The sequence below is a fragment of the Miniopterus natalensis genome, chromosome 1 (genome assembly GCF_054644295.1).
Source record: "Miniopterus natalensis isolate mMinNat1 chromosome 1, mMinNat1.hap1, whole genome shotgun sequence".
Lineage (NCBI taxonomy): Eukaryota > Metazoa > Chordata > Mammalia > Chiroptera > Miniopteridae > Miniopterus > Miniopterus natalensis.
Window position 1 is genome coordinate 7,540,072 of NC_142081.1, and position 17,449 is coordinate 7,557,520.

At 53.8% G+C, this 17,449-nt stretch overlaps 1 protein-coding gene across 1 annotated transcript; it reads left to right on the forward strand.

Annotated features, from left to right (window-relative positions):
• The first annotated feature begins 912 nt into the window (after positions 1-912).
• Positions 913-2,731, forward strand: GSC (goosecoid homeobox). The gene is made up of 3 exons (XM_087813770.1): positions 913-1,373; positions 1,858-2,117; positions 2,435-2,731. Exons 1-3 carry the CDS (start codon positions 1,019-1,021, stop codon positions 2,588-2,590), a joined length of 771 nt encoding a protein of 256 aa, XP_087669896.1. The 5' UTR covers positions 913-1,018; the 3' UTR covers positions 2,591-2,731.
• The last annotated feature ends 14,718 nt before the right edge of the window (positions 2,732-17,449 follow it).

Below are 17,449 nucleotides of genomic sequence, written 5' to 3' on the forward strand. Positions count from 1 at the left end.
TGCTGTGGTAGTTTTCAGACCAGAGTGACTGCAAAAAAAGATATATGTATAGATATAAATATTTAAAGAAGCACGTTGCACCTCTTTCATCGTTTTTTGCCCCTACAAGTTTTGGCCTTTGCAAAAAAACACCAGGGTTAGGGGTGATGGTTAACCAATTCCATTAGGGAGAGAATCTCAAGATGAAATAAAACAGAGGTGAAATCGGGCGGCGAGTGCATTGGGGCCGGGAGGAAGAGCGGAATTTCCAGTCCTGCTCGAGGTGAACGCAGCCCCTCACATTTTCCAAAAGCAAAACAAATTTGGAAAGGATATAAAGAAAAGTAGCCCCAAAGTAACAGCGGCCACAATGCGTCGGAGCGTCTTGCAGAGGAAATCGCACCCAATAATAGGACCCAATCTGAGGGAAGGGGGAGGGGGGCGGAGAGGTCAGGCGGCCGAGAGTTAACTGCGGGCACACAATGGAATTAATGAGATTAACCAGGGCAATTAGGACGCCCTCCCAGCTCCGCCGGCCTGCAGCTGGGCAGCTGAATGGAAAAGATTAGGTTAATTTCATTAATTCGCAATCCACAGTCTCTTTCCAGGGCCCCCTAGCCCCCTCCTCTTGGCACCTCTCCCCCTCCCCCACCCCAAAGCCCCCCCCCCCCGCCCCACCCTAAGGCACCGCAAGGGCCAAATCGGGTTCTGTTTGTCATCTGCATATTACCAGGAACTAGATCCAGGATGACGTTGACTCAGTATAAAACCAACGAGAGGTTCAGCTGAGCGAAACTCCGTCCTACCCGCGGCTGGAGTTGAGCGAACGCAGCGGCGAGGGGAGGGCGGGAGGAGGGAGCGCGGACGCGGGGGGCGGGGAGGGGAGCGGGGCCGCGCGCTCGCCCGCGCCGCGCTCTCTTTCGGTTTGGTCCCGGCTCAGGAGGCGAGTGGACCCCCCCCTCCCACGACACACACACACTTGGAGGCTTTTTCCTCGGCGCGTCCCCTCCGCCCCCCGGTCCCGGCGCGGTGCTCGGGGATGCCCGCCAGCATGTTCAGCATCGACAACATCCTGGCCGCTCGGCCGCGCTGCAAGGACTCCGTGCTGCCGGTGGCGCCCAGCTCCGCGGCTCCCGTCGTCTTCCCGGCCCTGCACGGGGACTCGCTCTACGGCGCGGGCGGCGCCGCCTCCTCGGACTATGGCGCCTTCTACCCGCGCCCCGTGGCCCCCGGCGGCGCAGGCCTCCCGGCCGCGGTGGGTGGCTCCCGCCTGGGCTATAACAACTACTTCTACGGGCAGCTGCACGTGCAGGCGGCGCCCGTGGGCCCGGCCTGCTGCGGGGCCGTGCCGCCGCTGGGCGCCCAGCAGTGCTCCTGTGTCCCGGCGCCCTCAGGTAGGACCGCGCTCGCTCCGGCCTCCGTCGCCGCCGCAGCCCTTAGCGCCCGGGGCGCGAGCGGGGGGCGGCGCTAGCTCTCTCCACTTTGTACAAACTTTTCTCCTCTTGCAAACCTGGACCCTCCTCAGCTCTTCCTTTTGTTTTTTTCTTTTTTCGTTTTTGTTGTGTGTGGGTTTTTTTTTTTTGGTTATTGTTGCTTATCGGGCCCAGGGCTTTGCACACTTGCTGCAAACTTTATGCGGGAGTTAGCGGAAACTGTGTCCGCATAGGGAGACTTAGGCTCTCAGGGTTCCCTAAGTGGCTCTGGACGCCTTGGCACACTCCCCCGTTTCCCTGCACCCTCGATTTCCACGCGCCTCCGATTCCCACCACCCCCTTGGTAGACGATTTTCAAAGTTGGAGCGGTCGCGGCGGGCGGGCGCGCGCGCGCCACGGGGCCGGGGAAGCGGCGGACCTGACCGCGCGCTCTCCTCTGTCGCAGGCTACGAGGGCCCCGGCTCGGTGCTGGTGTCGCCGGTGCCGCACCAGATGCTGCCCTACATGAACGTGGGCACGCTGTCCCGCACCGAGCTGCAGCTCCTCAACCAGCTGCACTGCCGGCGGAAGCGGCGGCACCGCACCATCTTCACCGACGAGCAGCTGGAAGCGCTGGAGAACCTCTTCCAGGAGACTAAGTACCCAGACGTGGGTACGCGCGAGCAGCTGGCCCGGAAGGTGCACCTCCGGGAGGAGAAAGTGGAGGTAGGCGCGGGGCCGTGCCGGGTGTGCCCGAAGGCCCTTCCCAGATAACAGGGGCCCCAGCCTGGCTTGCCCGGCCCTCCGCGGGTCTCCCTTGCCCTTAAAAATATCCCAGCGGCGGTCGGGAGGCTGCTGGAGGGCGCTTTAGGCCCAGGAAGTCGAAGGGAAATGCGGAAGAGGGAGCGAGTCTCCTTTCTTTTCGTCGGCTGGGGCGCGCTCCGGGTCCCCGGGTCCGAGCCACGCCGAGCCCCGGGGCGCCCCGGCCCTGGGGGAGCGCGCCTTTGATTGTAACTGTTGTTTTGTCCTGCCTTGCGCAACAGGTCTGGTTTAAAAACCGCCGGGCCAAGTGGAGGCGGCAGAAGCGGTCCTCGTCGGAGGAGTCAGAAAACGCCGAGAAGTGGAACAAGCCGTCCTCCAAGGCGTCGCCCGAGAAGAGAGAAGAGGAAGGTAAAAGCGACTTGGACTCGGACAGCTGACGGCCGCAGGCCGGCCCTGGCGCTTGCCTAACTGGAAGGACTTGCACAGACGGACGATGCTACTTTGTTGCACACGCGCTGCCTTGCAGGAGGGGGTCGAGAAAAAGGAACCGGGAGCTGTAAATAGTGTACGCAGCCGGGAGGGCCGGCGCCTGGGGCCGGGGCCGGGCCGGGGCGCGCGGGGGGCTCGCCGCCGCGCGTCGGGTCCGAGTCCGCAGGCGCCCTCGCTCGCCGTAGTATTTATAGTTAAGTTAACGGTGTCAAAACAATAAAGTGATGGCGACGTAGACAGGCCGCGTTCCGTAGTTCGTCCCTTTCCTGGACCACCACCACCGTCTGAGGCCCAGAAAGGGAATTTATTCAGTCTAGTTTCGGAAGGACAATCGGGCAGCTCGGATCTGTCCAGAAAAAGAAACTCTGGGTGTGAATCGGCCACGCCGGGGCGGGCGTTCTGGTTTAAAAGTATACTTGGTCTCTAGGTCTCCAGGAAGGCGTGGAGAGCGCTAGGGTCTGCTGGGGGCGGGGTGCAGCGTTGCGCTTGAGAGGGGCAGCCCCAGGTTCCCGCGTCCCCAGGCCGGTGGGGTGAAGGAGGACTCCTTCCCTCCGTGCCGCAGACAGGAAGCTGTAGCTGGAAAGCAGAATCCACCCCCGGAGCTGGGAAAATCTGGGAACCTCTCCGGAGCCACTTAGGCTGCTCAGCAGGCCCTGCTCCTGCGAAATCCCCAGACCTGCGGTGGAGGGTCCTTGGGTGAAATGAGGCAGTCGGCTTGCATGCCCCTCTCTCCCTGTGCTTTCTTGGGTCTTTCCTGGACTCTACTGCTGCGCCCCCCCCCCCCCAGACCAGGGTTTCTGCGCCACAGCCCTGCTGGCCTGGCTCCTCCTGCCCAGTGGCTAGAGCTGCGTGCCCAAGGGCGCAGTAGAGACCCCAACCCTGCCGGGCCCTCTAGCGCTTCTCAACCTAAGCTTTTGGTTCTGGTGAACCTGGCGGCCAACCAGGCCTAAGAGCACACTGGCTGCGGGGGGGCCGTGCGAGGTGGGAGCGCAGAAGCCTCGGGGTGCCGGGAGCGGGATCGTAGAGTGCCCCCCTATGCTGGGTGCGCTGCGCTGGTCGGCCTCACCTGCGAAGGCCTGAAGAAGCTTCCAGATGCCTGATAAGCGATGCTTGATAAGCGATGCTTGATAAGCGATGCCTGATAAGCGATGCCTGATAAGCGATGCCTGATAAGTGCTGGGAATAGGAAGGCAAGCACACCTTCAGTATGGCTCCAGGGGACCATGGGAGGGGCGGGGAGGGCGGAGTGGAAGTCAAGGGCCGGCAGAAATGGCTTTTAGTGAGTTAAACTTTATAGATTTTGCATTAAATCCATTTTATAGGCGAGGAAGTAAGGACTGTGAGCTTCGTAGCTTGGCGGATGTATCTGCTGCCCGAGTAGCTGAGCTTGTGTTCCTCCTGGGCTGCGGGCAGTTGGCTAAGGACCCTCCAGGGGAAGGCTGTGCGGACTGGCTGTGCAAGGCAGCCCCTGCAAGGTAACAGCTTTTTACAAGAAGCAGTATTTTTTCACAGCTTCTTAGAGGTTTAAAAGGTGCTCCTGGAGTAGATGAAGTGACACTTATGAAATGCGGAGTGCCTCCCAGTCATGCCTTTTTAATAAGGAGTGTTCCTAGACGAAAGGAGGAAGGCAGCCTTTCGCCCAGGCCAGGTCTGCCTCAAGGGGCAAGATCGCCTTGGTTCATATCCAGACTCCATCCTTTGTGACCTTGGACTAATTACTTAACCCCTCTGCCCCTTGCTTTCCACGCTTGTAAAATGGGCACCGTAATAGTATCTGCCTCTCAGGGTCGTAGACATCAAAGGGACCAACTGCAGAACGGTGCCTGGCATAGAGGAATCCTTCCCCGTGGCTGCCTATTTTCAAAACAATGTTACCATTCCTATTGTGTCAGATCTGCACGTCAGGATTTGTGTACACGATGTCATTTTCCTTTTCAAGAACTCAGATGGGGAATGTTCTCACCATTTTACAGATGAGGAAATTAAGGTTCAGAAAGGTTATAAAAACTTGAACAACAGTCAGCTCATGAGAAATAGAGAGGGGACACCATCCTCCCCCAACTAAGACTTATACCGTAATTGGAAATGTTTCCGCTAACACCAGTGCTGGTGAGGAAGACTCAGAAGCCGATACCTTGACTTCAACCGAACCTTGCCGCGGTTATTTGCGCACCTCAGGCCTCAGACTTCCAGGGTGAGGGAGCCTTGCCTGCTGGCACTTCTGCTCCCTCATCGCCGCTCCTGGATGCTGTTCCCTGTCCCACTGGAGAGGGGTGAGCCTGCAGGAGTGTCCAGGATGAGCCCTGACTTCCCCTCCTTTAGCACCCCATTATTCTAGAACATTCTAATGTAGGACAGAAGTGGCAGGATCATTCTACCCTGAGAGAGGTGACATCTTCAGAACTCTCTACACTCCTTTGTGTCTCTTTGTCCATAACTTGCCCTCAGACTCCCTGTATGAGGGGATCGTAAAAGTATGCATTTGTCTGGTCTGGAGTGGGGTCCCTGGCAAGTGGCAGGGAGAAAGGGGTCTGAGGGAGGGCAGGTTCTCCAACACTTTCCCCAGGAGCACCTGGGAGGGGCTGCAAGGAGGGGGCAAAAGCTGGAGAGTTGCTCCCAGCTTGGCCCAGGGAGGCTGGAGGTGGCAAGCGAAAGCTCTTTTCCTGTCCGTGTGTCCACGCCAGAGGCCCCCTGGAAGTGCTTCAGTATCACTGAAGGAGTCTGGAGGCCCAGCTCACAGGAAATAAACATAGTAAACATCTGGAGTGAAGAGGGAAATGTCAGGATGGCCTGTCTAATTATAGTCCGCCCATCTTCTGCATTCCCCAGTCAGCTGTGGGGCTCTTAGCCTGGCTGCTGGAGTCAGGGGGGCTGAATGGTGTCACTGAGCAGAAGGCGTGGGGCCTTCAAGAGCCATCTTTGGGCCTTGTGATTGTGGGAATTTGGGTCAGGGTGTTTGAAAGTGGTGTGTATCCGTATTCAAATGGGCAAGGCATCAGCCTGAGTAGTTTCCACTCTGTACAGCTTCCCTGAAACTGAAGGTCTCCCCATTTCACAGTTGAGCAAACCGAGGCACAAAGTTAACACAAAGGGCCAAAATGAGAGCTGCCATCTGCAAGGGGCAAGGCTCCCATGATTTCCATAAATCAGGCTGCCTCACAGAGCCCAGACTGCTCTTTTTGGTGGCAATACAGCTGTGTACAAAAGTTCACCAGCAGCACATGACCGCACAGTGAATGCAGTTGCCCCTGGGGACACAGGAATTAATCTGCCGCAAAGTGCCAGACAGACTGGCAAGGAACAGTAACGACAATTATAACCCCTAATGTTAGTCTAGCACTTTCCACTGCAAAGACCTTCCACACACATCTCAGGCCCTCAGGAGGCGGGAATCCTAGTCATTCACAGCTGAATGAATGAACGCCTTGCCCCTGACACATAGTAAATGGCAGAACAGGCCCTGAACCCCAAGACCTGAGCAGACTGCCCACGTTGCCTCTTAGGGTGCTGGCAGGGAATCGGATAACGGCTTCCAGGTGCTCCAGGTCACCTGGGCCAAGTAAGGAAAAGTGCAGTGTGTGTGGGGAAACTGGATTCTCTGATCCTGAATATGCTCCACAGAGCGTGCGTTCTTTCTGGTCTTAGCAGTGGGCTGTGCCTGGGGTGGGGGAGCTGGAAAACAATGCTTTACAAACCACACCCATGGAGAGCATATCTCAATGACAGTTCTTTAATCAAGTTGCTTTTCACCAACTTTTGAACTTGGAGCTAATGTTTTAAGCCTGTGTGAAGGATGTTGTTTTAATGGCTGTGTGTGAGAGCGAAGCTGGCAGATTCTTCTTGCTGTTGAGTGTCGGGGAGATGGGGCCAGGAGGTAGGGGTGACAGGGAGCTCATTTTCTGAATTAGATGAAGTTTTAAGTGACTCAAGTTGAATAGTTTAGGCACCAAGACCCTCACCCAAAGATCTTTAGGTCCCTATGGTAGGTCCCCCAAATTCACTTCCCTTTTGTTCATTGCATACCCAAGCCGGTCACCTCTTTAAATGAAATGAAATGCATACACCCACCTTTATGAAGGTGGAACTCCAGCCTGGGGAAGGCTGGGCAACAAATGGGGTGAGTTGCCAGCAGGGTGTCTGGCCTTTATACCACACTGGTCCAAACCTGCATCCAGATGGGGCCATGTGCTCGCGAGTGACCTGGGAAAGGTTCCTTCCTCACCTGTGAAATGGGTTAGGGCAGCGGATTCGAGATAATATAAGAACCCAGCAGAGTGTCTGACACATTGATTAGTGTGTGCTTTGAAGAACACCCTCCAATTGGCTGGGTAATGCCCTACAGGAGGAGATTGGAATTAGGATTTAAGGAACACACCTTGTTTTTAATTGTTGTTGGTTTAAGAGTTGATGCATGACCACAGGACACAAACTCTAAGGAAATTAAACATGATTGTCATGGATTTAAGACAAGGAAGCATCAGATAAGATATAATAGGTTGCATTCTCCTAAGAGGTTTAGGACATGGAGATTTAGAGGGGGAAAAAGGAGAGAATCTGGAGTGGCTTGGATTCAATTTCCAAGCTTTGTGAAATGACCTTGAACTTTTTTCAAAAGTTAAACAAAACACAGTAGCCAGTACAGAGCACCTTGAAAGTTCTGGAAGAAAGGGATCTGGCGGGGTTTTGGCTTTCCGACCACTGGCTGGGGGAATATGGGGTGTCCCAGAGGCCCGTCCTGGAGCCGTGTGACAACGCGAGAGACCTCTGCTTGTCAGGGCTTGGCGTTAAATCTTGGAACAGTAAGCAGCATTGTCTTCGCGGCCCGAGCAGCCACGGCACCTTGCGGTATTTAAAGTGGGTCTGTAAGTTTTGGATTCCAGTGTTCTCCTGAGCCCAGCCCTGGGGATCGTCAGTGAAGAGAGAACTTAAGAATTCCTCTCCCACCCACTCCCCTTTCCTCCCTTCCACCCATACCTTCTGTTTTCCTAATTTTGGGGTCCTCCGGGGTCTGCCGGCCAAATCAAGCGGCCGGGTCGAGTTGAGTGAATTGCGTGTCTCCAGCGTGGACACCCCTCCCTGAGCCTGAGCTGGTTTGTAAAAGCTGTGATTAGTGAAATCATTGTCGCCTTGATGGACCAAGCTTAAAAGTGTCCATGCACTTTCCTCACTGATTTTCCGGTTGGATCGCACCGAGCCGGGAAATGCTTCCACCCTGTCGCGTTATGGGCGAGGCTGCCCCTGGAAGGAGCCACTGCAGATTAAGGGGACAAATTCGCCTTGGTGACCTGAGGAGAGCCCAGCTCCGTTCCAGCATGACCATCCCCACCATGCTCCCCACGCTCAGAACCAACACAGGGTAACTTGCTAAAAATTTTAGGGGGGGGGGGAGAGTGGGACAGCAATATTTTAAAAATAAGAATTCAGAGAAAATACCCAAGTTGTCCAGCAGCCTGTGGTGGCCACAGGTGTAGTGTCACAAACAGGCTGCACACAGCACGTGGCCATTCCTCCTGAGCTGAGCTTTGGGCGGGGGACACACCGGCCAGGTAGGGGCTCGCTGCAGACACAGCCTGGGGCCCGCGCGGTCTGAATCAGCCCGCAGCCTGACCAGCCAGCCTCACGGTGACGGTGCCCGCTTTCATCCTATCCCAAACCAATTATTGACATCACCCGGCAAGGCCAAGAGACGCTTCTTTCCAGATGGAGGATGGTTAATTCTCCTTTGAAAATCCTCAAAGTGCTAACTCCGGGACCAGAAAAAGAAAACTGCCCCGCTCCAAGAAGCAGGGAGGCCCAAAGCATTTGGCAAGTCCCCCTCGGCGAGGAAGGCCCAGACCTCTGTGAAGTCGGAATCCCAGCTGGTGGTTTCATCTGAAGATGTTCCTACGAGGGCCAGATGGCTGGGACATCACGGGGGATGCGCGTGTTCAACGTGGTTTTGTGTTTGAGGAATAAATATTTAAATCTGAAACCAAATGAATCACTTTCTACTGAAGTGGGCAGGGATGGAAAGTCGTGTGTGTGTGTGTGTGTGTGTGTGTGTGTGAGTGTGTGTGTGTGGACGTCCGCCCCAACCCCAAACGGTCCCCCAGCACGCAGGATTCCTGCCACGCTGAGAACCTTTCAAGGGGTCGCCCCTCTCCACCGGGGCAGGGTGCCAGCAGGACCGTGGCGCCTCCTGCTTTAGGGTTGTTGCTTTTCTTTCGCATCTGCTTTTGCTGCAAAGGACTCCAGACTCCGACCCCTGGTACTTAGCTTCATGAGACCCTCTTGGTTTTGTTTCGCTTTTGGCCTCTGTGGCCTGGACTCTGATACAAATGTGAGCGGAAGGAGACTTAACCCTTTTCTTGACCGCAGTTCAAGCTCTGGAAATATCGTAGGTCTTTATGATTTATTTTTGTCTTCATGGAAGATGTTTGTGTGTAGTTTTTAATTTTTTTTTAAAAGAGGAGAAATTGTTTCTGCATTGCCCGGAGGGTGTCATAAAAAGGATCTGACTGTAATTTGGGGATTGACAGTTTCATCACTTTCCTGGTCGGGCATGTCCTGATCTAATCCCTTCTGAGGCCAGGAGGCAGGGTGGAGGTGGTTACTGTCATCTTGTTACCTGACAATAGCCTCAGTGACGTATTTTGCCCTGTGTCAGGTACTGTTTTGAGTGCTTCATCTTTTGTGGTGTATTTAATCCTGCCGGTGCCCCTGGGAAGTTGGCATTTAAAAAAATTTATTGATTGATTTTAGAGAGAGAAAGAGGAAGGGAGAAATATCGATTTGTTATTCCACTTATTGATGCATCATTGGTTGACTCTTCTATGTGCCCTGATGGGATTGAACCCGCAACCTTGGCATATTGAGACAACACTCTAACCAACTGAGCTACTCGGCCAGGGTGAAGTTGGCATTATTGTCCCCATTGTGCAGAAAGTGAAATGACATGTCCATTTAAGTAAGGTTGAATCTTAGACTCCAAATCCAGTGCTCTTTCTGCACTTCCAGTCCACCTCCCTTAATAAGGACCAGCCAGGAGGCCTGGGTTCGAGTCTCAGTCCTGTCTTCTGCAGGCAGTGTCACCTTTGAGCTGCCCACTCTTTTCCAACATGGGAGGATTATCATTTCCTGCAACACATGACAGCTTTGTGGAGTTTTGCAAATGCAAATGATTAATCAAGGTAAATATATCAACACATTAAAAATAGAAGCACATAATGTATTTATTAAAGACTTCCAACAACAACAATAGTAATAATAATAATAACCTGTATTCAGTCCATGAATATTAAAAGGATGCCTGTCTGTGCCAGGTGCTGTCCCAGTTGCTGGGGACCCAGCCTCTGCCTGCCTGGAGTTTTATGTCCTGTTGGGGGAGACAGTCACCAAGTAGACAAGCAGTAATTTTAGATGCCGTAAGTGCTAAGATGAAAGCCAAGTCCGCTAAAGAGGTGGAGGGTGCTAGGGGATGATTTGGGACAATTTTACAATTGTGGTCTAAGGTCTGTATGGTGAGGGGATTAAATGTCATCTTAAGTAATCTTTCTGAGCATGGTTGGGCAGACTAGTCCACTGCCTGTTTTGTCAATAAAGTTTTATTGGAACACAGCCGTGCCTGTTTATTTAAGTATTGTCTGTGGTTGTTTTCCCCCTATAACGGCAGAGTTGAGTCATTGCAATAGTGACTGTAGGGCCCAGAAAACTGAAAATATTGACTATCTGGTCTTTCACAGAAAAAGTTTGCAGATCCCTGGTCTAAAGTTTAGAGTTTAAACCAGAAATAGAGGCAGTTGCTAATAAGGAATGGAGCCAGGATGCACACCCATTTGCCTAGTACCTCATTTCCTTTCTCTGTGGTCTTAGCACAGTGTTAGGCTCCCTGTGATGAGGGTGAGGGGAGGGATATAAGGCTGGATATGGAAGCCCCAATATGTATAATACGGCACCTGACACTTGAGAGCTGCTGTCTTGGTGATATAGTCTGCATGTGCAAGAAACAATTTCTGAACAATAGAAAACAGGATGTCAAAAAGTGCTCAGTTATGTGACATTTACTGGGAGGCAAATAGGAAAGACAGCTGCAACCCCAGAAGGCTTCCTGGAGGAGGTGGTAGTTGCAGGTAGGTTAGCACTTGGCCAACAAGAAGGCTCCCTTAATCAAACCAGAGAGGAGGCTGCCTGGCTATCACACCCCAACATTTCTGTGTACCAGTTGGCTCCCCCTGTTCATCCAACACTTGCCAAGCACCTACTGAGTGCCAGGCCCTGTGCTGAGTTGGGTCATGAGCATGAATAGAAGACTGTCTGTCCTCAGGCACATGGATTAGGCTGACCCCATGCTAAATGACAGTGCTGAGGTGCAGGGTGGGGGACCCCATTACATGCTGTGGCTGAGCAGAGGAGGGGTCCTGGGCTTTTGGTGGTGGGTCATTGGAGCCATGTGGTTTGACGCACCTGGTGATGGGTGCAGGGAGCAAAGGCTCAGAGGTGGGAGGGCCAGGTGTGAAGGAGAACCACCAGGATGGGGTTTGGCTGGGCAGAGACTGAAAAAATTGAAGGCAGGAACTTGGTGGGAATCCAGCCTGGCACTGTGTCAAGCTCAGCTCCCTATTTTAATACCAGCCTACAGAGCAGGCTTCCCTAGCCTCCCAGATGTCAGGAGATGGTCAGGGAAGTGGCCAGGGTCCTACTAACTTGGCGCTCACGTCCCCTGTCAGCCATGGGACTTTCTGGCTGAGGAGAGGCCGTGGGGCAATATCTCGGCAGCATCTGCTTGGCGTCCTTTCCATCTGCTATTACAGAAGGGGAGAGAAACATCTCACTCGGAGCCTTCTGCAGAGATTTTTTTTTTCCTTTAATTTGGAATGGGTTTTAAAATACAGTGATTTGTGGCTGGTAGTCGAGTTCATCAAAGTGATTTTTCCAGATGCTGTAGTTCTTGGGCAGCTGACACATTTAGGCTCCTCCCCGCCCCCCGCCCATGTTCTAAGTTTCTCTCTAGCCTTAAGCATCAATCCTTCCTCAGAGAAACTGGCCGAGGCATGCGCGTGGCATCTTACAGCTTACAGAACCTGTCCCTACAAAAGCCATAAGATGTGGCCATGGCAGGGGCTGTTCTTTCCATTTTAAAGAGGATCAGACAGGTCAAGCTGCTCTCCTAAGATCACACAGCCACAAGGGATGAGTGGAAGGTAGAAGTCTTCCAAACCCCTAAACTTTCCACTTCTATCCGGCTTTGTCTCAGGGGTACAACTGCTCTTCCTGGATAGGATAGCATGTTTGTTTCAGCATCAGGTGGGACCCAAACTCATGCCCTTTCTGGTGACCACTTCCTCCAGGCAGCCTTCTTGTATCACCCCAGCCTTTGTTAGGCCTCAGAGACTTTGGCCTGATCTCTTGAGGGTTCTAAGAGTTTGTAAAGATTCTTGGGTGTGCCTAGAGTTCGTAAAGACCCATCCTGCCATGACGTCCCCCTGCCAAATTAAGTCAAGCTTCCTGTCTGCCAGTGACCATGAACTTCTAATGGTTCAAGAGAGCAGATCTGTTCCACATACCTGTGGCCACCCCCTCCCCACCTCTGTACAGATTTCCATGACATTGGAATCTCGCCCTCTCATAATCCCTTGACAAAGGGGTGAGCTCTATTTACAACCTCTGGCAAAAGGCAAGCCTGGGGGAGCTATATTAACTCACTGGCAGGGATTTATTTTTAAGCTGTTTTGTCTCATGGAATGGGACACAGGTCAGTTCTGATAATGAAGACAGTGAGTGTTCGCAAAGCCCTTGGCATTCTGATTTTTGCACGCAACTTATCATTGGGTCCCCACTGCCTCCCTTTGGGACAAGTGTTCCTTTCCCCACCACACGTGGGAGGGGTGTGGCCCTCAAGGCTCAGGCCGTGAGTGAGAAGAGAGTGAGGGGCAGGCAGGGGTCGCTGAGCTGGGTCCCCTGTGGGGCTCTAGCGTTGGAAGGTCATGCAGGGGATGCAGCAGGCTGGAGGGAGCTGTCGCTCAGCCCTCTCTCTGCAATTGCTGCTCTTTCTTCAGGATAAGGTAGCCTGAGAACAGCTACTTGACTATTCTCGCCTCGGCCGAGCTCTCTGGGCCCAGGGGACGTGCTCTTGTGGGCGGGTGGGTGGGAGCCAAGCCCCGCTCTGAGCTCAGCAGTGGGGAGGGGGGTCTGCTCTGAGAGCACAGCAGAGGCTGGAGGCTTTATCTCCACCAGTTGGGCTGCTTTTCAGGGGGGCTTTCAGGGCAGCTCTGGCCTGAGATAGGGGCTGGGCACCCGGTGATGGAGATCAGGAGAGTATCCTCTGACTTGTTCTGTGACCTGGGCCCTGGCAGCGTCAGTCCCACTCACCCGCCTTCAGCTCTTTCGTTGCCCATATGGCAAAGTTAAATTTCTAATAAGGACCAAGCATGGGGGTAGGGAGGAACAGGGCCAGGAGGCAACCAAATTAGCCATCAGAAGTTAGGCCTCTGCCACCTCCTGGCTCAGTGACCCTTCGCCGCCACGCTCAACCTCTGGGCCTCAGTTTCCCCACCTGTCGGGGATGTTGAGAGGCTCACAGTTTGATGGATGTGAACACACTCTGTGGCGGTCCTGTGATCACGTGTCAGTGTACCCTCAGCAAAGGACTTTGAATTCTACCTGCCCGTGCTCCTTTTAGCTCTGACCTCCTTGACCTCTGTTTTCTGGCCTCTCCGGCATCCAGGTTGCCTCATGGAGCAGGTGGAAGTGTCTGATTTTTATCAGCCTGGTCACTGGCCTAGGGTCTGCCATGTGTGAGGTGGCTCCCTTACTGGGAGGGGCTGGGAGTGCTACGGAATTTGGAATTTTGCTGAATGACTGGGCTTAGGGAATGTGATCTGGTGTTTGGGTCACCAGGGGGACCTATGGGCATTGTGATCCCCCTTCCCAGACCCGCAAATGGTCACTGAGATATAATCCTATTGCTACAAACCCCAAAGAGCTCCTGCTTTCTTGGCTGTGCCGGGGTTTGCTGCCTCAATCCCATGTGGTCATCAGGCTGCAGGTCGGGGCTTACAGAGGGTTTTGTCACCGTTCCCTGGAGGTCTGATTCATCGTCCCACTGGTGTTGGAGTTGGACGGGCTCAGTTCCCATTCTGGCACTGCCAGGCGTAAGCTGCGTGACCTTGGGCAAGTCGCCTAACCTTTCTGAGCTTCCTGCTTCCTCTGGAAAGACCAGGTGGATGTAACACACTCGTCCCCATGCCTCCAAGGAGAAATCCTCAGGAAACAGGAGCTGTTGTCATTAGGAACTTTGCATTATGATATTATCTGCTACTTATGGTTTTACTTGTTCATTAATCTAATTAGGGATTGAACTGGTAGGGGATGGGGAGTTTCTTGTGGCTCCTGTAACAAGTTACCATAAATGTTGTGACTTAAAGCAACAGAAATTTATTCTCTCACAGTTCTGAGGGCCAGAAGTTAGACACCACGGTGCTGGCAGAGACCTGCTCCCTCTGAGGCCCAAGGGGAGGTTCAGTTCCTTGCCACTTCCAACTTCCAGCGGCTTGGCGTGTTTTCTGCCCTGCGGCTTCATCACCCTAACCTCGGTCTCCATTTTCGCATGACCATCTGCCCTGTGTCTCTATGTCAGATCTCCTCCTGCTTTTCTCCTATAAGGACACTTGTCATTGGATTCAAATCCAGAAGGATCTCCTCTTGGGACCTTTAATTCAATGTCATCCCCAAAGAGCCTTTTCCCAAATGAGGCCAGGTTCCCAGGTTCCGAGGGTTAGGATGTGGACATCTATTTTGGGGGCCACTTCCCATCCCAGGGGGTAAGGAAAAGGAAGGAATGGCTGTGATCCTATTTCTCCACAGAGTATGGAGTGTTTCTCTCGCTTGCCATTCTAAGCTGTCCCCCAGGCACTGGCTATGCAGTCACGCCCAGGTGACCTAGATGCTTTGAGGCCCGAGCGCTGTTCCTCTGCACCCACGGGTAGGCTGTAACGCCAGCGAGATGAGCAGTCTGGAAACAACAAGTGACAGATGGGACTGAAGAACCCCTGTTTTATTTATTTTATTTCTATTTATTCATTGATTTGAGAGAGAAACATCAATTTGTTGCTCCACCCATCCATGCACCCATTGGTTGATTCTTGTATGTGCCCTGACTGGAGATCAAACCCAAAACCTTGGCATATCGGCCCGATGTCCTAACCAACCGAGCTATTGGGCCAGGGCAAGACTCCGCAATTTTAGTCATCACTGGCTGCCATGACAAAATGCCATGGACAGGGTGGCTTAAAGAACAGAAAGTTATTTTCTCACAATTCTGGAGTCTAGAAATCCAAGATCAAGGTGCTGGCAAGTTCGGCTCCTTGGCTTGCAGACAGCCACCCCATCTCCTTGTCCTCCTGTGGCCTTTCCTCTCTGCACACACTTCCTCTGCTTATAAGGACACTAATCCCATCAGACCAGGGCCCCGCCCTTATGACTTCATCTAACCTAATGACCTCCTTAAAGGCCTGATCTCCAAATACTTTGGGGATTAGGGCTTCAACATATAAATGGGGAGGGACACGTTGTAGTCCATAACCCCCCCTTTGATCAGTTTCACCCATGGAACCTACATTTTGACAGATCTGACCTACTGGTTGTTGGATTCAAGTCATACATGACTTTTCCCAGTTTTGTTCATCAACACTGCCCATCAGAGCTTTAGCCATCGGCATGATCTTCAGGGGCCTCTACCTGGTCATGCCACTAGTACCAGCCGCCACACAATGAGCGCTGAATGCCATGCAGGGACAGTGCTAGACATTTATACATGACATGTCAAGGCCCCACTTCACCTTCACCCTGTGAGTGGGGACAACCATTCGTTCCCTTTGACTGATGAGCAGAACTGAGGCTCAGAGCGGGGAGCTTCCCCACTAGGGAGTATCGGGGGGGCGCCGTGAACACACCTGTCCGACTCGAGGCTGCCCTTCTGCCCTTCCCATGCCCCTTACCTCTGCTGGCTCAGAGGAGAGCCTTTGAACACCCAATCGGGGCCCTGCCACGGTCCTTTTCTTCCAAAACAGGTCTGATTTTCCCTATCCGGCAACTTCTCCATCTCTCTTTGGAAGGTTACAGGCCTGGCCAGAGCAACTGTTGTCTTCTTTCAATAATCCAAAAGCCAGCTCCATGGGGACGCCCCTGGCACACGCAGCCTTCTCGCTGCCTGCGATTACGTTCAGCACTTGGGGGAAAAACCTTCCCCACACATAGCAACGGTTTCCAGGCTGAGCCGAGCTCCGGGCTTCCAAGTAGAGGGGTCATTTGGAGACGAACCAGCATCTTCATGGGCTGGAGGTGACCGCCAGCCAGCCAGCCAGGAAGGGTAGGTGTGTCTTCGCGGGAAGGGCGGCTGACCTCGAGGCGGCTCATTCTTTCCAGTGCCGGGGGCCTTCTCGCCGCTGCCCCTGGAAATCTGGACTCACGAAGGGCAGCTTGTTTCCAGAGCAAAGGCGAAGGGACCCTGCGCGCAGCGGCCTCTTGCGCACGCTCATCCCCAGGAGCCTGAGTTGCCAGAATGACAGTTTGCTCTCTGGTCGGCTCGTGTTTTTGTTCAGCCTCTTTGGAAACGAGCGATTTTCAGTCATTTCAACCCTGTTCAGTTGCATCGGTGAGGCTGGCTCTATTTTTACTGTCCTGCGGGGTTGGTCTGCATTTGGTCCAAATTATGTGACTGCCGACAGACAGCGGTAAAAATGCTTTAGTAGGACGGACGGGGTGCTGGGAATCCTGTCGTCTGGGGAGGGCGAGGGAGGTGGCTTGGCTCTGCTTCCTGAGCATGGTGACACAGGCAGGCCGTTTAATCTTCCAGAGACATGGTTGCCTCAAGTATAAAGCAGAGCTAATAACTCATGCCCCTTTGTTCTCTCCAGGGCAAATCGCGGCAATCTTGGAAGCATGAAAGCAACTTTTCCCCCCTTTCCCCGCAGAGAGGGAGGATGAGTGGACTCTTCAAATGAATTGGATGTGAAATGGCAGAATATGACGTTGATAACAGTCCATATTTTTGCCTGCATCTAAGTGTTTTTTACAGATCCCCCGGCAGAGCATCTGGGAGGCCCTATATGAGCTATGGGAAACGGTCTGCGTGCCTGAAAAAAACCACCACCCTGAGTCCAGTGCGAGCGAGGCATTTTCCTGATGAATGCTGGTGATAATGGACGAGATGAGCCAGGAATGTCCCGGACCAGGAGTGCAGGCTGGGGGAGGGAGTCAGGCTGGACATGTCCAGGGTCTCCCTGTAACAGCTGCATCTGTGAGGCGAGGGCCAGCTGAGCGTGGAGGCGAGGACAGGGGTCTCCCAGGAGTGCCCGGAGTGCAGGAAAGCGGGGCTGAGCAGACACGGCTGAGGGTCACGCCCAAGAAGACATCCTAAGCCCCAGACCTAGAGGGTAAGGGGAGGCAGCGATCGGGACGTAGGCCTTAGTGCAGGGCCAAGCCTGCCAGAACCACTTCGGAAATTGCGCGCGGGGTGCACCGGGGCCAGTGGTTAGGGGTGGCGCTGTGAGCGTGGTGCGAGGTGCCGGCCACGAGGACGGGGCGGCCTGCAGGAGGGACATTCCAGGCCTGGGAGGCACTTAGGCAGCATGTGGTGGAGGCTGTGTCCCTGGTCCATGTCAGACTCTGCCCCGGGGCCTATGTGAATGCAGAGTCCCCCGGGAACGGCACTATTTTTAGCTGCCACTAGGACGAAGGTCCATGATGAAATGTGACCACTTCCTGTCTTGACCTCCACAGGACCGCTCATCTCTGTCCCCATCGCCTGGCTCTCTGGCCCTCACTTTCTT

Bases quoted from the DNA above. Each gene is read 5' to 3' on its own strand.
- GSC (XM_087813770.1), top strand. From the start codon at position 1,019: ATGCCCGCCAGCATGTTCAGCATCGACAACATCCTGGCCGCTCGGCCG. The intron at 1,374-1,857 runs GTAGGACCGCGC...CCTCTGTCGCAG, and splicing joins CTGTGTCCCGGCGCCCTCAG to GCTACGAGGGCCCCGGCTCG. The intron at 2,118-2,434 runs GTAGGCGCGGGG...CTTGCGCAACAG, and splicing joins TCCGGGAGGAGAAAGTGGAG to GTCTGGTTTAAAAACCGCCG.